This window comes from Arvicanthis niloticus, chromosome 26, assembly GCF_011762505.2.
Source record: "Arvicanthis niloticus isolate mArvNil1 chromosome 26, mArvNil1.pat.X, whole genome shotgun sequence".
In the NCBI taxonomy this organism is placed as follows: Eukaryota; Metazoa; Chordata; class Mammalia; order Rodentia; family Muridae; genus Arvicanthis; species Arvicanthis niloticus.
The window spans coordinates 37529180-37553106 of NC_133434.1; the positions used below are offsets into that span (position 1 = coordinate 37529180).

At 50.0% G+C, this 23927-nt stretch overlaps 1 protein-coding gene across 2 annotated transcripts in view; it reads left to right on the top strand.

The window, feature by feature from the left end:
• Nucleotides 1-23927, top strand: part of Igdcc4 (immunoglobulin superfamily DCC subclass member 4) — a 34760-nt gene that overhangs the window by 3029 nt on the left and 7804 nt on the right. The window contains exons 2-12 of one of the 2 annotated variants that reach the window (XM_076925792.1): nt 7978-8331; nt 8938-9079; nt 14280-14416; nt 15689-15829; nt 16595-16750; nt 17589-18002; nt 18445-18609; nt 19107-19244; nt 20563-20736; nt 22138-22374; nt 22449-22550. In XM_076925792.1, coding sequence (XP_076781907.1) covers nt 7978-8331; nt 8938-9079; nt 14280-14416; nt 15689-15829; nt 16595-16750; nt 17589-18002; nt 18445-18609; nt 19107-19244; nt 20563-20736; nt 22138-22374; nt 22449-22550 — 2160 coding nt within the window. The remainder of the gene's footprint in view (nt 1-7977; nt 8332-8937; nt 9080-14279; nt 14417-15688; nt 15830-16594; nt 16751-17588; nt 18003-18444; nt 18610-19106; nt 19245-20562; nt 20737-22137; nt 22375-22448; nt 22551-23927) is intronic. The other variant, XM_076925793.1, reaches the window with a different exon arrangement.

The window sequence follows — 23927 nt, forward strand, 5'->3', positions numbered from 1 at the left end:
TAGGAAGCTAGGCATCATGATGCCTATCTGTAACTCCAGTGTTTGAAAGACTGAGGCAGGAGGATTGCTATGAGTTCAGTGACAGCCTAAGCTATAGTAACTCAACTTACCCACTTCAAAAAAGAGAGTGAATTTTGCTCTGCGTCCATTTTACAGATGAGAAAACTGAGCGAGTGCCTAAAGTTATGCCATTAAGAACTTGATCTGGAGCTAGACCAGTCTCCCGGCTCTTCTTTGTAAGGCAGACCAGCCACTCTTCCCAGAGATTTGGTGCACACATAACAAGTTCATTGTCTCTGTACTTCTGCCTTCCGTAAGAGAGGTTAGCAGCTTTAGGCCTGAGTCTTCTCTCTGGTTGGTCCAAGGATATGGAATCCCTTTTCACCTACCTCCTGCTTGCTCCAAAAGGCTCTGAGGTACAGCAACTAGACTTGGAATTCCAGATGCAGAACAGATGTCACTGCCAGGAGGGCCTGGGGCTCCCAGCAGCGCAGGGGGAAGAATCTGTGGAGAAGATCCTAGTCTGGTGGGGGGGATGGGGGTGTGTGGATAGTGAGGTTTGAGGAAGGGAAACCAGAAAGGAAGTCCTGAAGTCCAGCATGCTCTCTTCTGGGCCAGGCCAGCTGTAGCTGTCTCCTGGCAAGGACTCCAGCCTGTGGATGTGGAGGGACACTGGAATCAAGGAAGCCAAGAGCCAATGGGCTTTCTCCTGGGTGCAGATCAGTATTCTCCATCACTGGATAGGAAACTTCTGACTTTATCATGACCTTGGTATGTAGTTTTAAGGACAGAACTCTGACACATCTGAGACACGGGTGGGCTCTGAAGAAAGATACTTTTAAACATATGAACTGTAGAGCAGAACACACAGGCTTCCCACCCTTAGGGTGTGTAGACAAAAGTTTCAGTATGAATTTGCTGTTCTGTTTCTGTGTGCTTCTTGTTTGCTCATTTCAAACAGGTCCAATGTAGCCCAGGCTAGCCTTGAACCGACTATATAACATTGAACTTTGATTCTTCTTCCTCTACCCTCTAAGTGTTGGGATCACAGGATTCCCCACCACACAGTTCATGCAGTGCTGGGAACCAAACCCAGGGTTCCTTCCATGCATAGTAGGTAAACATACTATCAACTGAGAATATCCTGAGTTCCCAGTTTCAGTGTTACTACATTTTATTGGGTGTCTGGTAGAGGCAACACAGTATGCCAACCCGTTTCTTCCTGCATTACTCAGATCATTCTTAGCTCGGAAGGGAGCTATTATGTTTGCTCAGGTAACAAAGCAGAGGCTTGGAAAAGCACAAGAGATTCAGTGATATTGTTTGAGAGGGTCTGCATGTCTACACAGCCACTTGAGGAATTTGGGTTGGATATCTATTCTACACAACAGGCTGTTCTATATGCTAAAAGGCCAACTAGGATTAATCCTAAGAGGTTGTTAAGGACAGACCAAAAACAGGGCCAGGGTTATAGTTCACTTGGTAGAGTGCTTTGCCCAGCATACAAGTGGCCCTACGGCTCAGCCTGTAATCCTAGCACTTGGGACTTAGAGGCAAGGGAATCAGAAGTTGATAGAGTTCAGGGCCAGCCTGAGTTACATGGGACCTTGTTAAAAAAAGAAACAAAAAACAAAAAACCAACAGTCCAGATTGGTCACTGCAGCAATCCGGTGTCCAGTTTCCTTGGTGCAGGAAGAGGAGGGACAAGTGTCTAAATACGACTGGTTCAAAGCCTTTCTAAGAAGTAGCAAGGGGGCTCACAAGGCCCTCTCAGAGACTTTCAGGGACTTGTTAGGGATGGGTAGGTGAGTAACGATATCAGGGGGCCCAGATGGAAGCAGGCCATGTTGTATGTGGCTTTGCTGTCACCCTAAAGGTCACTGAGCCTCCTTCTCAGGATTGTAGCTAGAGGGAGGGTTGAGGCCCTCCTTGTGTCCTTGGCAGCCTTTCGGACTCTCCTTCCAGCTGCTGGAGGGAGGGACTTAGTTGTGGTAAGGAAGGTGGCCGAGGTTCTAGAAGAAACTGACTTGTGCCTCCTCTTGAGAAAGAAGAGTGGCCTGTGGTGTCAGGAAGGATGGCCCTTCACTGAGAACAAGCCATAAATCTGTGCAGAGACTGAGAAAGCTCTGACATTTGTGGCAAGTCCTTGGCCTTGCTCCCCTCCCCCATGCCCTGTTCTTCCTGAACATTCCTTTGAAAATGGAACCCACCTCAGGCTCCTGATAACTTCACCAAATAGCTCCAAGGAGACCCTGGAACTCTCTAGCAAAGTGCCTTTCTGACTAGGTTCTCGTAGGTGTCATAAAATCTAATTTATCCTCTTAAGAGAGCAAAAGGGCTTCTCATAGCCACTGGTGGCACAAACCTGTAAAAGAAGCAGAGGCATGAGGATCAAGAACAAACAACCCGAGTTGCACATCAAAAAAGAGAAAAAAGAAAAGAATAAAAAGAAAGAAAGAAAGAAAGAAAGAAAGAAAGAAAGAAAGAAAATGTCTGTTTGAAAACTAAGACTGAGGGCCAAGCACAGTGGCAGAAGCCTTTAATCCCTTTCATCTCAGGACTCAGGGCAGAAGTGGGACGACTCTGTGAGTTCAAGGCTAGACTTCCAGATTGAGTTCCAGGATAGACTGGGCTATGTAGAAAGACCCTGTCTCAAAAAGAAAAGAAAAGATTGAGAAATGGCTGGGAGAGCTCCAAAACAGAAGTTCTGCTTCCCTGATGGACTCTCACAACAACAACAACAAAACAGAAACAAAAAAAACAGAAGAGAATTGAGGGAAACTCCTGTAGGCCAAAGCATGTCTCCTGGTACCTGGTGTGTACTTCCTCTGTATCAGTCTTGGGAAATGGAAATGCCTGTGCAAAAGACTTTGGAAGTCACTATGCAGTGGGTTGAGGGAGCAAGAGGCCTTGGACAAGAAAGATCTACCCTCTTACAGATATTACTATTATGGGCTTGGTGGTGGAAAGCTCATACACACGTTAAAGTAAACATTGCTATTTTGTGGGCAGAGTACAAAGAAGTTTAAAAGTAAGGTTGAGGTTAGGGATTTAGCTCGGTGGTTAAGAGCATGCGTTGTTCTTGCAGAGGACCCCAGTTTTGTTCCCAGCGTGGAAGTTTGAGATCCAGGGGATCTGAAGCCTTCTTTTCACCTCCAGAGGCATCATGCACACATGTGGTACACGTATACACATTCAGGCAAAACACAAAGGAATAAATGGTTTTTTAATTAAATAACATTTCAGGCTGTCTGTTAATGTAAGAATTTTAGTTTGGTCTTCTGCTCGCGTGTGTGCGTGCGTGCGTGCGTGCGTGCGTGCGTGTGTGTGTGTGTGTGTGTGTGTGTGTGTGTGTTTATGCATGTATGCCTGCCTGACAGAAGAGGGCATCAGATCCTGTTATAGATGGGTGTGAACCATCATGTGAGTGGTGGGAATTGAACTCTGGGACTTCTGAAAAGCAGCCAGTGCTCTTAACTGCGGAGCCATCTCTCCAGCCCCCAGTTTGGTTTCCTTGAAACAAGGTTTCATGTAGTCCAGGCTGGACTTGAACTCCCTATATTGAGGAGGATGACCTGGAACTTTGTGTGTGTAGTGCTGGGAACTGAAAGTTTTAGGCACACACTCTTAATCACTGAGCTTTTGAACTTCTGGTCCTCCTGGCGCTGATATTTTCTTTTCTGGGTGTGTACTGGTAAAGCCCTAATTATCCAGAGCTAGAAAATCAAACCCGGGGCCTGCTATCCTGAGCTACATCCCTAGCCCGAGAAGAAGTTTGATGCAAATGTTTGAGTTTGGAGATTCTCTTTTTTAAGGCTGGAGAAACTAAGACAGAAGGGTTTCGGGAAGGAGCTAATTCAAGCCTGTGCAAGAAATGACTGGATCTAGAATCCTGGCGTCGGGGGACCAATGATGGCGCGGAGAGGCACAAAGCCAGTTTCTTTTGGGGGTGTGGGGGGGTTGTTTGTTTGTTTGTTTGTTTGTTTTTTGGTTTTCGAGACAGGGTTTCTCTGTGTAGTTCTGGCTGTCCTGGAACTCACTCTGTAGACCAGGCTGGACAAAGCCAGTTTCACCTCTAGGTGACAGGAAGAATTCTTTTTTTTTTTTTTTTTTTTTTTTTTTTGGTTTTTCGAGACAGGGTTTCTCTGTGTAGTCCTGGCTGTCCTGGAACTCACTCTGTAGACCAGGCTGGCCTTGAACTCAGAAATCCGCCTGCCTCTGCCTCCCAAGTGCTGGGATTAAAGGCGTGCGCCACCACCGCCGGGCTGACAGGAAGAATTCTTAAGAGACTTCCTGGAGGAAGGCAGAGAAGTCTCTTGAAGGGAGGCTGGCTTCTGGAAAACCTCTTTTGCAGGAGCAACTGCATCCCTCTCCACCCTCCAGTTGCGGGTTCACCCCCTGAAAGTCAGATCCCCCCCACCCCACCCCTTTTTCCCGTCCCTAGTTTCCTCATCGGTAGAATGGACCTTGGACAGCGGAAGCTGTCACTGAAATGGGTCTGCTAGGGCTTGTGGGTTCTGCTGCTCTCTGAGGCGGAACCCTGTTCTTTCTGCGTCTTCCGCCTTGTTGGGCTCCTCTGAGGTGGTGAAGTTAGACATCTGCTGATCCATGAATATTCAGGAAGGGAACTGGAGCTCCTGAGGCCCCCCTGCCAGCCACCAGCCCCTCTGGCGGCTGTCCTGCCCGCCAGAGCCCAGGCTGCTGACATACCCAGCAGCTGCTCAGGCCCCAACTGTTCACAGTGTTTGTTCAGCACGGCAGGGGATTTTTCAAGCCCCGGACATGCTTCTGGGGGTGGGGAGGCTGCCAGAGGGCTCGAGGCTTCGTGTTATGTGGGGGCTTTTCTCCCCTGAAATCCAAGTCTCCAGTTCTGCCTCTGGACCAGAGCATTTGAAGCTGCTGGGCTGGGAGCCCAGGTTTGCCTTCCACAACTCTGAATTTGAATCACGGAATCTAGGGCTTTAGAAGAGAAAGGACTGAATGAATGCTAAGGGCTGCAAAGACCGTTTGGGTAGCTCCTTACCGTGTGCTCAGAGTCTTACAGAGTGGGGCTTCCGGCAGAGCTGTGTAGTGAGCTTTCGCCTGACCTGCACAAAACCTTTGGTTCTATTCCCAGTACCGAACCAAAAAAGATGGAGTTCTTGAGGCTCTGGCCTGAACCCCTGACAGGCAGGCAGCACTCGGTTGACCCTCACAGGATCAGTAGCGTCTTCATCTTAAATATGTGGAAACCGAGTACCAGAGAGGACGCCTGACTGTCACAGGTGAAGTGGCAAGACTGGGACCTTGGTTGCTGTGTGTGTGTCCACGCGAATGTGTAGGTGTGCGTGAGGAGGTCAGAGGTCATCGTCCTTTTTTTTTTTTTTTAAAGTGAGGGCATGGATGAGATGGGGTGTTCCCTGAGGGTAACAGCAACATGAAACACCTGGTGTCCTGCATACAGCAGTACTGGTTCGCTACAGATGAGGAGGAGGGAGAATTTGTGGAGGCAGAAGTGGCCCCCAGCTGTCTCAGCAGCTAAAGCATTGTAGCAAGGAGATCGCTTTGTTCACTCAGAGCCTGTCTTGTCCCGACATCCCTTGCACAGATATCACCATTAAAGCAACTTCACAGTAATAATACAATAAACTATATTGTAATAATCACAATAAATTATATTTTAATAATAAATATATTAAAATAAGTAAAGAAAATTTATTTTAGGTTTATTTATTTTATTCTATGCATACGGGTGTTTTGCTTGTGGATATGTGTGTGCAGATGTGTGGGTCTCAGGTTCCTCAGAACTGGAACTACACACGATTGTGAACCACCATGTGGGTGCTGGGAATTGAACCCCAGTACTCTGCAAAAGTAAAAAATATCCTTCGTTAACGGCTGAGCCACTTATCCAGTCCTCGCCTTCATTTCCGAGACAGGGTCTCTTACTGAACTTGGAACTCATTGGCTAAACTGGCTCCAGGGACTTACCTGTCTCCACCTTCCCAGTTCTGGGATTACAGGTGTGAGTGTGAGGATCCACGCTCAGATCTGCACACTTGTGTGGAGAACACTTTTCCACCTCTCCAGCCCCTGGGACCTTGACTAGGAGGGGACTGCCTTCTCCCCTCACACTATGTACACTCAGGCCAGCCTTGAAGCCAGACCTGTCCAGCAGAAGTCTGCTGAAGGAGTGGGAGGGTAGCAGTCTGGTCAGGTTCTTTCTGACCCTTTACCCTTCACATTTTCTTCCCAGGTCCCCTTTCCTCAGCCAGTTAGGACTTCTTTTCATCATCATTAATTTATATGTATTTTGCCTGCATGTATGCCTGCAGAGGCCATAAGAGGGGATCAGAGCCCCCTGGAACTGGAGCTATGGATGACTGTGAGGTTAGAGGTGCTGAGCCCGAATCCCAGTGCTCTGAACAAACAGCTAGTACTCTTAACCACTGAGCCATCTCTCCAGTCCCTGGGCTATCTTATTCCGCTTTGAACACTATAGGGAGAAAACATGGATACACAGAGGGGTCTAGGTGTTGACCAGTGTAGCAGACAGAGGAACATGTATGTAGGGGAACATAGTTGTCACTCTGTGGGATGTTTGTGGGTTGGTGCTGTTTGCTCTGGAACAGATATCTTTGTATCAGCGGTTAAACTGAGACCTGGAAGAAGTGCCTAGCCCTCCTGCTTTGTCCCTCCAGCCTTGCCACATGATGGGGATGTCACCTCCATCCTTAGTCGGCTTTCAGAGGTGCCATTGTGCCTTGTGGTGAGGCAAGCCGGACACTGAGAAGAGAAGAGACCTTGGCTTGGGTGACTGAGTTCTTATGGGACAGAGAGACAGCAGGTCAACTGTGATGAAGCCCCCTCGTGGGGAGCCATCGCTCCATAGCAGGGGTGGGCATTGATTATGATAAGAAATATTTCCCTTTGTGATTATTGCCTCGATATGGGATAGTGTACACTCTCACCCTCCTTCTCTTCCCTTCATAGCAGGGGCAGTGTTAGGGTCTACAGGCAACATGTAAGTATACACACGCACACACACACACACACACACACACACACAGTACATTTCTCAGAGTTTTCCAGCTACAGCATTTTTCTAGCCTGTGGTGTGAGTAATAGTGGTATACATGAAACGTTGGATTCCTGGGGACTAAAACCACTGAGCCACCACACAGCGCCAGGCAATGCCACACTGTGTACACATCACCCAGATGACGATCGTGACAACCCTAAAAGGAAAGTATTGTTCTGTATTTCTACAACTCACAATTTATATAGAATTTACCGCGTGTACAGGTAATTTTTTTTTTGAGACAGATTTTCATGTAGTCCAGACTGGCTTCCAAATTTCTACATAGCTGAGGATTGAGGATAACCCTGAATTATTGATCCTCCTGTCTCCCTCTCTGGAGTGTTGGGGTTACAGACGTGCACTACCCCCCTCAGTTTATGCAGTGGCTCCTCACACCCCCTCTCCACCCTGTGGTTTTGAATAAACTAATAAGGTTGTGTTGAGAACATTCTCATCAAAAAGGAACCCCATGCTCCTTAGTGGTCACTCTCCATTCTTCTCTGCTCAAGATTCTTGGTAACCATTAATCTACGTTCTGACTGACTTAAGGAACATTTCACAGAAACGGGATCACAAAGTGTGTGGCATCTGGTGGCTGGTGGCTTTCACTTGGCATGAAGTTTCCAGGGTGTTCCTATGCACACAGAGCACTTCATCCCTTCCACTGATTGAGTATAATATTAGTCACTTATCAGGTGAAGAGCAAACATTTGGGTCAAGTCTTCTTTCTGGCTGTTGCAACGGGCTACTGTGAGCTGCTGGGTCTTTTGTCTGCAAAGAAGTCAAATCATGGGGAGACGGGAAGGAAGGGGCAAAGAGAGAACGGGTGCAGATGGACACGGGGTCTCTCCTTAAGTGATTGGCACTGGGTGATGCACACACACACCCACAGCCCTGGTGTCTCTTCCTCCTCACAGGGGAACTGCCGATGCCCCAGGAGACAACTGTCAAGCTGAGCTGCGATGAGGGACCTCTACAAGTGGTCCTGGGCCCCGAGCAGGCTGTGGTGCTAGACTGCACTTTTGGGGCCACTGCTGCTGGACCTCCAACCAGGGTGACATGGATCAAGGATGGAGACACTGTGTTGGAGCATGACAACCTGCACCTGCTACCCAATGGCTCCCTGTGGCTCTCCTCGCCTCTAGAGCGAGAAGACAGTGGTGATGAGGAAACTCTTAGGATCTGGAAGGTCACTGAGGGCAGCTATTCCTGTCTGGCCCACAGCCCGCTGGGAGTGCTGGCTAGCCAGGTTGCTGTGGTCAAGTTTGCCAGTAAGTGCAAGCATCTGGGTTGAGGGTGGAGATTTGGAGACCAGAGGGAACGGAAGGGATGGGGAGAAGGATCTAAAGTTAGTTACCTGCATCAGAACCGGGAGCCCAGCCCAGGTTCCCTGCCTCCTGTCCTGTCCCACTCACTGGGTCTCCTCCTGCTGCTGTCTACCCCTGCTGTTCAGTGCTCCATCACTCTTCCTTCTCCGCCCTTTGACTTCTAGTGTACAGGGTTGGCTTGTCTGCCAGAAAGAGATCAGGGACCCAAAAGGTGTCTCTTCCTATTTCCTACTCACACCATAGCGTACAAGGACATAACCATGCCCTATCCTCCTGGCATTGGCTCCTCAGGGCTCTCTAGAGGCACAGGGTACCAGGAAATACACATAGTGTGACTATGATGGTCACACTATGAGTACCTTAGAATTGCATGCTGCCAGCACCATGTGACCAGTAATCATTTCTTAGCCCTTGGCCACCACTCTGCTCTCCAAACCGTGTCTCCCTTGTTCTGGGTTTGCTCAGCTCTGTTTCCGTGACTCCGTGTTCTACGTGGCTGTGCTGACAGAAATGGCTCTCTCACTCTCTCCTCACTATGCTCATCCCCAGCACTGGCAGACTTCTCTCTGCACCCCAAGTCCCAGACCGTGGAAGAGAACGGAACGGCACGCTTTGAATGCCACACCGAGGGGCTGCCAGCCCCCATCATTACTTGGGAAAAGGACCAAGTGACCATGCCTGAGGACCCCCGGTGAGTGTCCCTCAGAGAATCTGCCCCAATGTGCAGGGCAGAGGGGTCTTGGACATTCTCAGAACTGGGATTCTTACAGCCAAAGTGGCTCCATTCACCTACACTCACCCAAGAGCCAACCACTAGCCTGACTTCTAGCCCAGTGAAGGTTTCCTCTCTGGAAGAGAAGCTACCCACCAGGCTGAGGCCCACAAAACTAGGGGACAGTCTAGAGCTCTTCCAAGCACTCCTGATGCACTTCTTCCTTTATCGAGGGCTCTAAGAGCCAGACAGAGGCTATGATCTATTCATTACCACAACAGGGCTGCTGGCAGAAGACTGGCCTCTGCTCTGCTCTTTCCAAGATTCCTCTGGAGTTTCTCCCTGGACTCCTACTTCTCTTCCTATCTCCACACTATCCTGTCAGGCACAGGCGTCTGATCGGCAGGCTACAGGGCCTATCTTGTTTCATTCACTTCTCATTTTATAAAGACAGAGGCTTGGTGGAACAAGCCCAGGGAAGGTTCTAGGTTGAAAGCCAGAGGACAACCAGGATTTTTATTTTTCCCTGCTGTGGCCTCTGGCTTGGCTTCATGTCTTGATCCTCACTTCATGGCTCCTTACCCATCTGTGAGGGATGTGGCTTTGATCTCTCCCAGGCATTCTGCAACCCTCTACTGCATGGAAGCACACGTGCTTAGAAACACCGGCTTGCAAATCACTCCCACGTACACCCAACTCCTTCTTGACTGTTGGGCTACCTTGGCATTGCTGACTTTTGACCCAGTGGTGGGAGTGGAAGGTGCGGAAGAGTCACAGAACACTATTGATCAGATAGTCAACAGATAGGATCCTTGCTGACCGAGTGTTGCTTGGTCTCTCTTCATGCTTGGCACATTCCATTCGGCTCTGTCTCTTTATACCTGCGAAATGAAATCGAAAGACCTTCAGTTAAGTTGTCATTTCCCCAAATTTAGTCTTTATGGTATGTTTGTTTGTTTTGTTTTAGACAAGGTCTCATTGTAGCTCAGGCTAGCCTTAAACATTCAACATTAGCCAAGGATGACCCTGAACTCCTGATCTTTCTCTCTGCTCTGTACTGAAATAACAGTTTGTGTGGTATTGGGGGGGGGTGGAACTCGGGGCTTTAGACACGCTACATGTGACTGAGCTGCACCCCCAGCCCAAAGATATGTTTTTAAAATTCTAAACAACAAAAAAGGGGAAAAAAATTATCTCACTGACCAAGCACTGTTATTTAGACTGGGTGGTCAATTATTTGTTTGTTTCCTGACACAGGGTCTCGCTAGGCAGCCCAGACTGGCCTTCTGCCTCAGATTTTGCAATCCTGGAATTATAGGCTTGTGCAAACACCCCTGGCTCCATTTATTAATTGTGTTTTTGTTTTTCTCTCATTGTTAGGTTTCTGTTTTATTTTAAACAAGGTCTCCCTGTGAATCCCAGGCTTGTCTAGACCTCACTATGTAGACCAGGCTGTCTTCCTCAAAACAGTGAGGATCAGACTTCCCCTACCAGCATCTAATTCAGGCATCACCCCATGGAGCCACAGACCTCACCCATAAGGTGGGGCTGCCAGCTCCCAGGCCCCAGAAGTGCTTGCCACCAAGTCCTCTGAAAATTGATCCTGGCCTATAAATAGTCCAGACTCACATATCCCAGCACATTGTGTCAGAGAATAAAGAAATATCTAAAACGGCAACTCGATTATGGCCAAGGTGTGTATTTTTGCATGTGCCCAGATTTACAAATATGCTAGTGATAAACTCTGCTCAGTGGTCACAAGGGAGTGCATTCCTTAGAGTTGGCCGTGAGTGTTTGCAGCACAAATACAGTGTGAAAGACAAAGACAGGGGAAAGGCACATCTTTTTGAAAAGAATGACAAAGGCCAACCACCAGGGCAGTTCCCTGGTATTTATGATCTACCTACCTATCTGTCTGTCTGTCTGTCTGTCTGTCTATTTCAAGGTAGAGTCTCATGTGGCCTAGGCTGGCTTTGAGTTCCTAATTCTCCTGCTTCTACATCCCAAGTGCCAGGCATGTCCCACCACGCCTTGTCCATGAGGTGCTGAGGCTAGGACCCAGAGTGTCCAGAGTTTTGTGTATGCTAGACAGTCACTCTCCTACCCGAGCTACAGCCCAGCCCCACTTACACTAATCTGTAATAATAGGGGATACTTTGTCTCCCATGGGAATCAGTAATGAATGAGACTGAAAATTGAATTCATATTAAAATGCCAAAATACACAATCTTATAGAATGAAAAGGGAAGTCCCCTATTGACTAAACACAGGCCTCACTGTTTTGAGTATTCCACCATGTCCTTTGAAATACACACATGGTACACACCTATGTAGATGTGTTTGGGGTTTGTGACTTACAATATCTATGTCCCTTAAAGAAGGCAAGCCCATGGATAGAGGGTTAGGGTTGTGATGTATGCAGGGTGGGAGTCACCAGACCCTATATTTGGATGAGAAAAATATTGCCCAGACATGTCATGTCACTTGCCAGAGTCACACACGTTAGATCTTGCTCTCTCTGCCCTGGCCACTGCTGCTTCTGTATTGAAGTCCACAGTTACAAAAGAAAGTGAGGAAAGGCATGTATCTTCTCATATTTGGAAATTTCCTGCCGGGTGGCAGCACACTTGGAAAGCAGAGGCAGGCGGATCTCTGAGTTCAAGGCCAGCCTCTCTACAGAGCCACCAGGGCTATACAGGGAAACATAAGAGGCCCCTGTAATCCCCCTCACAAAGGAAACCCCCGTGCACTACACAAGCTTTGCCAACCATAGCCTTTTCTTTGTGCCCCAACCTGTGGTTTATGTTTCCCCAAATCAGAATCTCTTCTTAAGCAGTACTTTGTAACTTCTACCCTACTAACCAGTACATCTCAGGCATCTTTCAGAAGCCAGAGCTTCCAAAACCACACTGTAACAAAATCGGAACGGGTTTAGACAATCCTGGGGAGGCAGTGCAGCACCTTGCCTCTGGCTGCGGCTGCAGCTGCAGCTCTGTGCGCAGGGAAGGAGCAGATCCATTCCTGAGCACAAAGTTAAGGAACCGTTATTGCTCAAGGAACAGGTTTGCTCTTGGCACTTGGTGCTCCCTTTTCCTGGCAAGACCAGAGAAGGACCCTTAGAATTAGAAAGTGGAGGTAATCCCCCCAGGGAAAGGAAAAGCCACAGATTGCAGCCTGTGAGGTAGAGTCCGCCGAGAGGGGTGTTCTTTCTCATCTGATTTCTCATGGCAGTAGGTTGGGTGCTGGCCCAGACATTTCCCTGCACGTTTCCACTGCTTCGCTGCCCCCACCTCTTTACCTTAGCGCATCTGTATTCCCAAGCAGCTGGGATGTCTCCCAATACCCTCCCCAGTCCCTTGGCCATTTCACTGCTCCCACATTTATAATTAATTCCTTAGCCCCTGCTTCTCCAAGGGCTAAGCACACAGCTTCCCTCTTGTCCTCTGATTCCGCCCAGACTGTACACCTTAGATTTTCACCGCTCAGAGCTGACCCTGTAGAAGGTCTCATCACCTCCTGATGGTTGAACATACTCAATGCTCACTGTCCCCCAACCTCTCTGTCCCACATTTCTCAAGCAAGGACTCCTAGCCTGCTTAACCCTCTATCCTGTAGGTCAGATAACAAGGCCCTCATCTCCCAGGCCTTCTGAATTGCTATGTAAATTGCTGGGTGGAAACTATTGGACGCCACACCCATCCCCTCCCACAGCAATACCTAGCTGTGAGTAGGAGGTTGAACGTGGCCTCTAGGACCAGGAGACCTGGGCTCAAGATGTCTTGTAGCAAAGTGTCACATCATCTGCAATGGCCTCAAATGCATTGTGTGGCATAGGATGACCTTGAGCTTCTGGTCTTCCTGCCTCCACCCCCCTAATGCTCTCATCACAATAATGCATGGAGCGTTACTGGTTTATACAGTGCTGAACATGGAAGCCAGGGTCTGGTGTGTGCTAGGCAAGGATTCTACTAACTGAGCCGTATCCCCAGGCCCTGGTTTCAGGTTTGAACTTCTCCAGCATGAAAACCGCGGGTGACAGTGATCGCTCTACTCTGAGATTCAATTTTGTTACCATAAAATGATTTTCCTGTCTCTTGGGATTCTTTTGAGGATCAAGGGAGGAAATTTTTATTAGGAATACGGAAAGGAAATATAGTTAATAGGTTAATGGGGGGGGCAGAGAGATGATGGCTCAGCAGTTAAGAAGTGAACCACTCCTCTGGAGGACCTGAGTTAGCCGCTAGCATCACTACAACAGGCTGCTCACAAACACCACTAACTACAGCTCTGTCTGTAGTTCCAGACCATTTCTCAACTTTGCAGGCACCTCAGGTAACATACGTGCACAAACTCTGTTTTGGTTGTTGTTTTTTTAATCTTCAGGGGGAGAAAAGAGGTTTAAAACATCCAAACTCTGGTTTTGTTTTTGTTTTGTTTTTTCGAGACAGGGTTTCTCTGTGTAGCCCTGGCTGTCCTGGAACTCACTCTGTAGACCAGGCTGGCCTCAAACTCAGAAATCCACCTGCCTCTGCCTCCCAAGTGCTGGGATTAAAGGCGTGCGCCACCACTGCCCAGCAACATCCAAACTCTTGAAAGGGTGTGTGTGTGTGTAATAAAAAGTTAGATTCCTCACGCCTCCAGCTTCCAGGCTACCAGGCCTCTCCTCAGAAACAAGTCCCTTTTATGGGGACAGTACATATACAAACTAGTAAGAATTTGGGTCTCCACACATGTCATCCTGTGGCACCAAAGCACACAGTGCGGATGGCTCCTGGACCGTTGCAGGAAGTCCCCACACCTGTGAAACCAGGATGCACCCAACAGTTTCCAGCCTCTGTGGACAGGGCTGCAGTAAATACTGACAGGCGTTAGCTGCGTGTGTCTGAGACTGACTGTGGTAGAGAGTCCCAGAAATGCCAGGGCTAGAGTGACAGCACCTTCAGGTTGGATCATGCTACCAGCTTGCCCAGAAAAGAGAGTGTACTGGGTGGTGATGCCTGCAGGACAATTGTGCCTTCCGTGATTTCCTCACCTGCCTGAGCTGTTATTAAACATTTTGGTCTTTGCCAGTCTGTTAGATGAAGTTGTATCTTAAAGATTGGACTTGCATTTCTGGACCTATGGGCTACCTCCTCTGTCACCTCCCCCACCTCACAGACTCCCTCTGCTCCTTCTCAAGGCTCATCATCCTTCCCAATGGCGTCCTGCAGATCCTGGATGTCCAGGACAGTGATGCAGGCTCTTACCGCTGTGTGGCCACCAATTCAGCCCGCCAACGATTCAGCCAGGAGGCCTCTCTCAGTGTGGCCCTCAGAGGTAAGGGGACAGTCCGACAGGAGACCTGGGGATTTCTGGGGACAGCTATCTTGGAAATGAAAGGGACTAGACCAAGGTCTTTCAGAAAGCTGATTGGGTAGTAGTTCTATATGGGATAGATCTGGGGTTTGAGAACTTCAACGGGCAGTGGGGGGAGGGGGTTCCGTCCTTCTTGTGGGTTGTCTGTGGTTCCTGTGGTTGGACAAGGACTTGGAGAAGTCAAGGTATCAAAAGAGGGGTGTCAATGCCCTGCAGCCTCTGGTCCCTTCTGCCCTTCCAGGTGCCTTAAGGGCTCTGGACAGGAGACCCACACATCTCCTTTTATATGCCAGTCTGGTTCCTTGTCACCTGTACTCTGGTCCTTTTCTGTCTTTCTTTTTTTTTCTTTCTTTCTTTTTTTTCCATTTTTAAAAAACATTTATTGTGTGTGTTCATACACGAGTCCCATGGCACTCGTAAACAGAGAAGATTTGTGGAAGTCAGTTGTCTTCTTCAGCTTAGTGGGTTCCTGGGATCCGTCAGACTTGGCGGCATGCATCTTTAGCTGTTTTGTAAGTCTCTTTCCTGCCTTCCTTTGAAAAGCTCCTGCCAGGATAAGATAGTAGCAAGGTCACTGGTTTGGGGGTCACAAAGACCTGTTTTGAATCCTGACTCTCCTCACCATCTGTGTGACCCTGAGATGGGAATGGCAAATGTTTGGCATTCGGCAGCCACTCCACAGATCTCACTGCAAGCCTTCCCCAAGGTCGCTCATTGTGTCATCCCTCCTCTTCCCTGGTTCCATCCTCTTGTCCCTGGGCTTCTGCAGCTCCAGGCCGTCTTTGCGCTCTCTCGGGCACTAGGTCTATGCTTCCCCCTGCTGGACAAACCAGGTGTTCACCGTTCTGCCGCATGGAGAGAGAAATTGGACACAGAAATACAGCGCAAAGCTTCCTTGATTTAAAAACGACAGCCCACCTTTTGCTTGTAGAACCCCGAGGCACTTTGAAAGGGATCTGCCTAACTCACAACGCGGTATAGACGGTCTTAGATCTAGAACGGGATGCTGAGTCTAAGGCAGATGCGGTGTGGGCTGGTTATGGGCGGGGAAATATGGAGGGAGGTGTGGTCTACTCATTCTGGCTCCAAGAGAAAGAACTCTGAGGCCCACTCCAGCTCTGCTTGGCAGCTGCTTTCCCCTCTGACAGAAAGAATCATGATGCCCCTGGCCCTCTGCTTTGCGAATTCAGAAGCAGCAAGTAGCAAGCCGATCCTATCCTATCTTCTCTGCAGGGTCCTTGGAGGCTACCAGGGGCCAGGATGTAGTCATTGTGGCAGCCCCAGAGAACACCACGGTGGTGTCTGGTCAGAGTGTCGTGATGGAGTGTGTGGCCTCTGCTGACCCCACCCCTTTTGTGTCCTGGGTCCGACAGGGTGAGTGCGGAGGAGACTGAGGGAGTGGGCAAGATGGTACAGTATCTCACAGGCTCCAAGTCAGGAACTTCTACATAAAGATGGAAGGAGAGAACCAACTCCGTAAAGTTGTCCTTTGACTTCCACAGGCACAGGCAAGCACGCTCACATGTACACACATTCATGCAATAATGAAGTTTAAAGGAGGTTATATTAAAGCCCAGTGGTGGTGGCGCACATCTTTAATCCCAGCACTCGGGAGGCAGAAGCAGACAGATCTCTGAGTTTGAGGCCAGCCTGGTCTACAGAGCGAGTTCTAGGGAAGCCAGGGCTACACAGAGCAATCCTGCCTCAAAAAAAATTAGGGAGTTAGGAAGAGAGAGACAGAGACAGAGACAGAGAGAAGGTTGTATTAATTTCTTTTGTTTGTTTGTTTGTTTTTGGTTTTTTGAGACAGGGTTTCTCTGTGTAGCCCTGGCTGTCCTGGAACTCACTCTGTAGACCAGGCTGGCCTCGAACTCAGAAATCTGCCTGCATCTGCCTCCCAAGTGCTGGGATTAAAGGCGTGCACCACCACCGCCTGGCTTGTATTAAATTAAATATCTGCCCCGCCCACCAGAGGCCTTTAGCCACCTCCCATCTGCCTTTCCACCTAGGGATCAGAGTTAGAAGGAACTGGGATTCAAGCCAGCGACTGCAGTGGTGTAGTGGGATCCTCGTAGTTGGAGAGGGTGTAGAGGGACAGTTCCAGCGTCCCCCTCCAGCCTGCTCCTTCTCTATCACCAGATGGGAAGCCTATCTCCACAGATGTCATCGTTCTGGGCCGGACCAATCTGCTCATCGCCAGCGCGCAGCCTCGGCACTCTGCAGTCTATGTCTGCCGAGCCAACAAGCCCCGCACCCGCGACTTCGCCACTGCGGCTGCAGAGCTCAGAGTCCTTGGTAAGGGCTGGCGCTGTGGGACATTACGGACGACGTGTGTGTGTGTGTGTGTGTGTGTGTGTGTGTGTGTGTGTGTGTGTGTGTGTGTGTGTTAGAGTGAGAAGGGGCGGTCCTAGATTAAACGTGAGGGGGGCGACATGGGAGGAGTCTGAATTTACTGGTTGATGGTGGTTGATGGAGGACTGGATTCGGTAGCTGGGGGATGGATGGGGCGAGTTGAGACAGGGATGGAGTACAGGGATATTTAAAGCCCGGCTTGGGTCATGAGGAGTGAGAGCGTGGGCGAGCAGGAGTGCGGTGAGGTTATGGGAGGAGATAGTGGAATGGTCTGAGGAGTGTGAAGCCCAGGGGCCAGAATCTGTACCTGGTAGCACTTGGAAAACTGTGACAGGAGCGTGAGTTCGATGCCAGCCCGAGCTACAGAGTTGATGCCAGCTACAAAGTGAAAAGCCTATCTCAAAACAAACGTGTGAGGCAAACAAGTCAGCTGGGGGCGTGCTGAGGCGGACAGATCAGAAACTCAAGGCCAACCCAGGCTATAAGAGAGCTTTCTCAATACAACGGAAAACTGGGGCCCAGGCTTGCTGAAGCTGGAGTAACCCCTGGGTATAGTAGACAACGGGGAGGAGGGCGTGAAGTTAAAGCCTAGGGCCCAAGAGCTGGAAATCTGCTGGGCGCTGGGAGAAAAGAGGACTAGAAAAGAGGAGGAGCCGAGGCGTGTGGACCAGAGCTGGGCCCGGGTGATTAGGGGAAAGGACCTCGGTGAGGCTGGGGACGCGGTGGTGGGACACTTGAGGAGGGGTAGGCCCTCGTGTCAGAGTCTCCCTTCTGCCCCCAGCTGCCCCAGTCATCTCGCAGGCGCCCGAGGCGCTGTCCCGGACACGGGCCAGCACCGCGCGCTTCGTGTGCCGCGCGTCCGGGGAGCCACGGCCCGCGCTGCGCTGGCTGCACGACGGGGCCCCTTTGCGACCCAACGGGCGCGTCAAGGTGCAGGGCAGTGGCGGCAGCTTGGTCATCACCCAGATCGGCCTGCAGGATGCTGGCTACTACCAGTGCGTTGCTGAGAACAGCGCGGGAACCGCCTGTGCCGCTGCGCCCCTGGCGGTGGTAGTGCGCGAGGGGCTGCCCAGCGCCCCGACTCGGGTCACAGCCACGCCGCTGAGCAGCTCCGCTGTGCTGGTGGCCTGGGAACGACCTGAGTTGCACAGCGAGCAAATCATTGGCTTCTCCCTTCACTACCAAAAGGCAAGGGGTATGTCTACTCTTGACTATAGGATCCCAGTTAGGGCAAGTAAGGGATGGATTATTGCCTAGTGGTGACCTCTGCAGATGAGGGGAAGGGATGGGAAGCAATCCTGCTAGGAAGTGACCTTCAGTCTAGTATTAGATTATAGAGTGTACACGCACTCCTTCCCGGAGAGAATGCTTCTCTTTACAGGGTTAAAGGAACCATCGTCCAACCCAGCTAACTAACTGCTGGAGGGGCCACTTCAATTAGCGCCGGGAACTTCCTGGCCCATTCTGGAATTAATACAATGGGTAGACTAGATTGCAGGGACGTGTATATTCTTCACCCTAGATTGTCTGTGACAATTTAGCTATGCACAGACCAGTAGGATCCCCAGACAGTCTCCAGCTGGTCAGACATGGAGTGGGCTGTGACAGTCCCTTTGTCCCCCGTGCTACCACCTCAGGAGTGGACAATGTGGAGTACCAGTTTGCAGTAAACAATGATACCACAGAGCTGCAGGTTCGGGACCTGGAACCCAACACGGATTATGAGTTCTACGTGGTGGCCTACTCCCAGCTAGGGGCCAGCAGAACCTCCAGCCCAGCCCTGGTGCATACACTGGACGATGGTAGGACCTCTGAACCTGCAGTGACCTGGGACCCAGAGACACTCCCACCCAGGGACAGTGTGGCCCAAGGCCCTCTTCCCTGCCTTGTGATGTCTGTTGTGCCCTACAAAGCAGTGGGCAGAGGTTCTTCTTCCCAGTGTAAAATGGGGAAACTGAGGCTCAGAAAATGAAAATGACTTGCCAAGCTCAGCAGGACAGCTGGGACTTGAGCCCAGCTCTGAGTCCCCATATCATGCAGCCTTTCTTCCTAACGCTCATGGACAGCCATTGGATATGAACTGTGAATGCTTCTGGCCCACACTGTCCACTAGCCTTGGGATAGAAAGGATGTCTCCTCATCCTCCAGCTTAGGGTTCCCCTGAGAGGCTCCCCTCCTCAGATCCTGGGCCTGGGCCTACTTCTGACTTGCTGTGTGACCTGAGCAAATCTCTGACCACTCCTGACCTTGTCTTCCCTGTCAGTGGAGCGGTGCTCACGCCAATGTCCTTCTGTCTCAGTCCCCAGCGCAGCACCCCAGCTGGCCCTGTCCAGCCCCAACCCCTCGGACATCAGGGTGGCATGGCTGCCCCTGCCCTTCAGCCTGAGCAATGGACAGGTTCTGAAGTACAAGATAGAATACGGCTTGGGGAAGGAAGGTGAGTGGGGCCGGGGCAGTGAAGAATGTCAGAGGGAAGGGGGGTCCTCCCCTACATGGGGGGAGTTGTCAGTGGGAGTGGAACCCAATTGGCGCACGGGAAAGCTCCGGAAAAGAGCATTGGGAGTAATAGATTGCTCGATGTGTAAAGAACTTGTGCAAGCCCGAAGGCCTCAGACGTCATGGGAAAAAAAAAAAAAAAAAAAAAAAAAAAAAAAAAAAGCCTGGCATAGTGCCTGCTTGTAATCCGAGTGCAGGGGAGGTGAAGACAGGAGGACACCAGTGAGTTCCAGGCCAGTGAGAGTCCCTGTGCAGAAGAGAAGGTAGAGAATACCAGAGACATGACAACAGAGGTTGTCGTCTGACCTCTACGTGTATGTGCACACACATGTACCTGCACATATGTGAACACTCACACTCATGGACACACACAGACACATTTGTGGGGGGCAGTCGAGGAAAAGGGAAGACCAAAAGGGTCGGCAGCTTGAGCACACACAGGTAAGGAGTATAATCAGGAGGGCCTTGGACTCAGTTTCCCTTCCGTGAAGCAAGCCATTCACGGAGTAGAGCCTTTGAACCCTTCTAGGTTTTTATGTTTGTGTTTGTTTTCTAAGATTTATTTGATTTATTTGATGTATATGAATGCTCTATCTACACGCACACCTGCACGCCAGAAGAGGGCGCCAGACCCCATTACAGATGGTTGTGAGCCACAGTGTGGTTGCTGGGAATTGAACTCTAGGACCTCTGGAAGAGCAGTCAGTGCTCCTAACTGCTGAGCCATCTCTCCAGCCCCAGAAACCTCTGGTTTAAACACTAGAGAAGAGGTGGGAGCCTGCAGAAGTGCATCTGCAGCAAGGACTGGTCTTTCTGGGGAAATGATGCTGGTCTGGGGGAGGTGGTGATGTGGTTTGGAGAGGAATGGAGAGTGAGGAAAGAAGAGTGAGGAGGGCCAGGGTAAAGTTGAAGAGAAAGGCAGGAGGCTGGCCTGAGGCAGCAATCAGGGCTCCTGACACCAGGAGCTGCTTTGTACCCTTAGCTGATCATCAAGCCTGTGCAAGGGGTGCGTACTGGCTGTTGATGGTGGTTCTCTGTGGAGGGGATGTTCATGCCTTGATCTATGTGAAACCAATGGGCTTTAGCAACTATTGGTAGAAGCCCCAGGGTCAACCTGAAGGCATGAAGCTTGCCTCCATGCTGAGGGGTTGGTGCCCAGAGGACCCTGGGGACTTGAAATGGAAGAGTGAGTGTGGTAAATTTAGAGGTCAATGGCCCCCCAATGAAGGACACCCAGCAGCCTATCCTTTCTGTCCCAGAAGATCAGGTTTTCTCCACCGAGGTTCCCGGAAATGAGACACAACTTACGTTAAACTCACTTCAGCCAAACAAGGTGTACCGAGTCCGGATTTCAGCTGGCACTGGGGCCGGCTATGGAGTCCCTTCTCAGTGGACGCAGCACAGGACACCTGGTGTGCACAACCAGAGCCACGGTACGGTGCTACACGGGCAGACTGGACAGTGGGTACACGTGCTCTGTAGCCTTGGAACCAGGGCCTCCCCCCTGAACAGACCTGTTATTGTACACACACACACACACTTGATGCATCGGAGAGGCCTGTGTGTAGGAATGAGGACTGGTCTCAAATATCTCCCTGTTCGCTCTGTAACAAGCCACATCTCTAAAGCTTCAGTTCTACCAAGGGGTGGCAGCAGGATTATTAATGTAATTATACACAAAGTGGTTGGCACAGAATAGGAGCTCCTTGGGTTGAGACCATGGCTCATTTGGCAGAGGGCTTGCTTGCCTAGCATGCACGAAGCCCTAGGTGCAATCCCTAGGACTGCATAAACCCCAGCAGGCCTCTGGTCCCAGAAGTTCAAAGTCTGCCTCACCTACATAGTGAGTTTGGGACCAGCCTAGGAGGCATGAAACTGTTTCAGAGAAAGGAAGGAACCCATTAAAAAGTAGCTGGCTTTGCCAAGAGGCTCAATAGTACAGTGGTTAAATGGCCACAAAGTTTCCAGGCAAGAGGTAGTGGAGGTTCACGGCTTTAATCCCAGCACTAGAGAGGCAGAAGCAGGCAGATTTTCTGAATTTGAAGACAGCCTGGTCTACAGAGCAAGTTCCAGGAGAGTCAAGGTTACACAGAGAAACTCTGTCTTGAAAAACAGAAAGAAAGAAAGAAAGAAAGAAAGAAAGAAAGAAAGAAAGAAAGAAAGAAAGAAAGACAGACTATAAAGTCAGCTACCATATTCAGACATTAGACAAACTATAGCTTTAAAAAAAACTGGATTATAGAATTATAAGAATGCAGTACAAATATACAAAGGCTGCCAAGATGGCAGTAAAGGGGCTTGTTCCTTTTTCTAGGAATCTAACTCCAATTGTCTCCCCAGAATTTATATGATAAAAGAAATGAGTCTACAACTTGCGGACTCTGACCGCCATATGCACACACATAAATTAAATAAAAATTTTAAATACATATACAAAATGTTTGAAACAGGGTCTGACATACAGCCAACCCTCTACTCTTGGGCTCCGAGTATTGCTCATCACGCTAATGGTCCAAACCTCCCTTATGATCTCAGCAGCCCCTTGCTTGTACTTATTCCTTCAAGAGACCTGCAGAAGCCCCTCTGTTCCCTGACCGCGCGCCTGCCTGCAGAGGCGCCCCCTGCTGGTTCTTGTGCTCGCCCAGCAGCCGCGTCTGCGCAGCTAACCTGCAGAGCTCAAGCCCACCGGGAGGTGGCAGAGTGGAGCAGTAGGAAAAGCCCAGGCACAGTTCTATGCTGTGCTCCGCCTCTGCCCTGCACCGGCTCACCTCCCTGACCACTTCACTCCTCATTCTCTTCCCCTTGTCCCCATCATCTTCCTCTGCCCCCCCCAGTCCCCTTTGCCCCTGCAGAATTGAAGGTGAGGGCAAAGATGGAATCCCTGGTGGTGTCATGGCAGCCGCCCCCTCACCCCACCCAGATCTCTGGATACAAACTCTACTGGCGAGAAGTGGGAACAGAGGAGGAGGCAGATGGTGACCGCCCCCCAGGAGGCCGTGGAGATCAGGCTTGGGACGTCGGGCCCGTGCGGCTGAAGAAGAAAGTGAAGCAGTATGAACTGACCCAGTTAGGTGAGTAGGCCTGGGCTTGGGAGGATCACGGGCATGCTGAGCGCAGGGAGAGTGACCCTCGTGGCCTTCCCCAGTCCCTGGCAGGCTGTACGAGGTGAAGCTCGTAGCTTTCAACAAACAAGAGGACGGCTACGCGGCTGTGTGGAAGGGCAAGACGGAGAAGGCGCCCACACCAGGTGAGGGGGAGGCAGGAGAGGGTCTCAGAGCCTCCTTTTCCTTTTCCTTTACCAAGCAGCGGGCAGCGTGCATGCCACAGCCACCCAGCCCACCCTCCTGGGCAGGAATCCCCCTGCCCTGAGACATGCCCCTCATTCTGAAGCTGAGCAGAGCATATGGGGAGAGTTTGGAAAGAGAAACTCCATGTCTGATTTCCGGCTCTAGTTTTAACCTTTGTAGATCACACCCACCTATATCACGTGACCCATCAGATTACCCCGTATTTTTTTTTTAAAGATTAATTAATTTATTTTATATATGTGAGTACACTGTAGCTGTCTTCAGACACACCAGAAGAGGGCATCGGATCCCATTACAGATGGTTGTGAGCCACCATATGGTTGCTGGGAATTGAACTCAGGGCCTCTGGAAGAGCAGTCAGTGCTCTTAACCACTGAGCCATCTCTCCAGCCCCATCCCATAATTCCGAAGTAAGGACAGCACAACACAGTGGTTTGTCACCTTGACAGTCCTGGTAGAATTCCACCACTCTGATATCTGGACGGTCAGAAGCCAGGAAACCTGGGTTCTAATTCCAGCCAGCTCAATTATTCATTCAGCAAATATTTTATTATCTCCCACGAGCCAGCTCTGTCCTGGATAATTAGTAATGAGCAACATGAACAAGGTATCTGCTCTCCTGGGGTTTATTTTATGCTTATCTAACAAACACTTGCCATCGCAAATAGTATACACCGTCCCAGATGGTTTTCTACCTACTTTGTAAGAATTAACTAATTTAATCTCCTAAGAACCCTCATAGCCGGGCAGTGGTGCCACACGCCTTTGATCCCAGCACTTGGGAGGCAGAGGCAGGCGGATTTCTGAGTTCGAGGCCAGCCTGGTCTACAGAGTGAGTTCCAGGACAGCCAGGGCTACACAGAGAAACCCTGTCTCGAAAAACTAACCAACCAACCAAACAAATGTAAAGAAAAAAAAAAATCTCAATATGTAGGTGCTGTCTACGTATAAGAATAGAAAATGGAGACACAGAGAGATGACACAACTTCTCTAAAGCCTCGTAGCCAGAGAAACCCTGTCTCGAAAAACCAAAAAAAAAAAAAAAAAAAAAAAAAAAAAAAAGCCTCGTAGCTAGTAAGTGGCAGAGATGGAGCCTGGCTCCAGAGTCATGGCATGCTTTCTCTGTCACATTCTCAGCAGCGATGGGATGTGTCACAGTCACTCTATGTGAGACCTTAGCAAACAAAGCAAAACAAACAAACAAAAAACCCACTTCCATTCTTGGGAGCCTCAGTTGCAGCAGTGTAATGGCACCCAACTCACAGGATCACAAGGGAGACCCAATGCCAGCTGGGGTACCACACAGCTGTAACCCC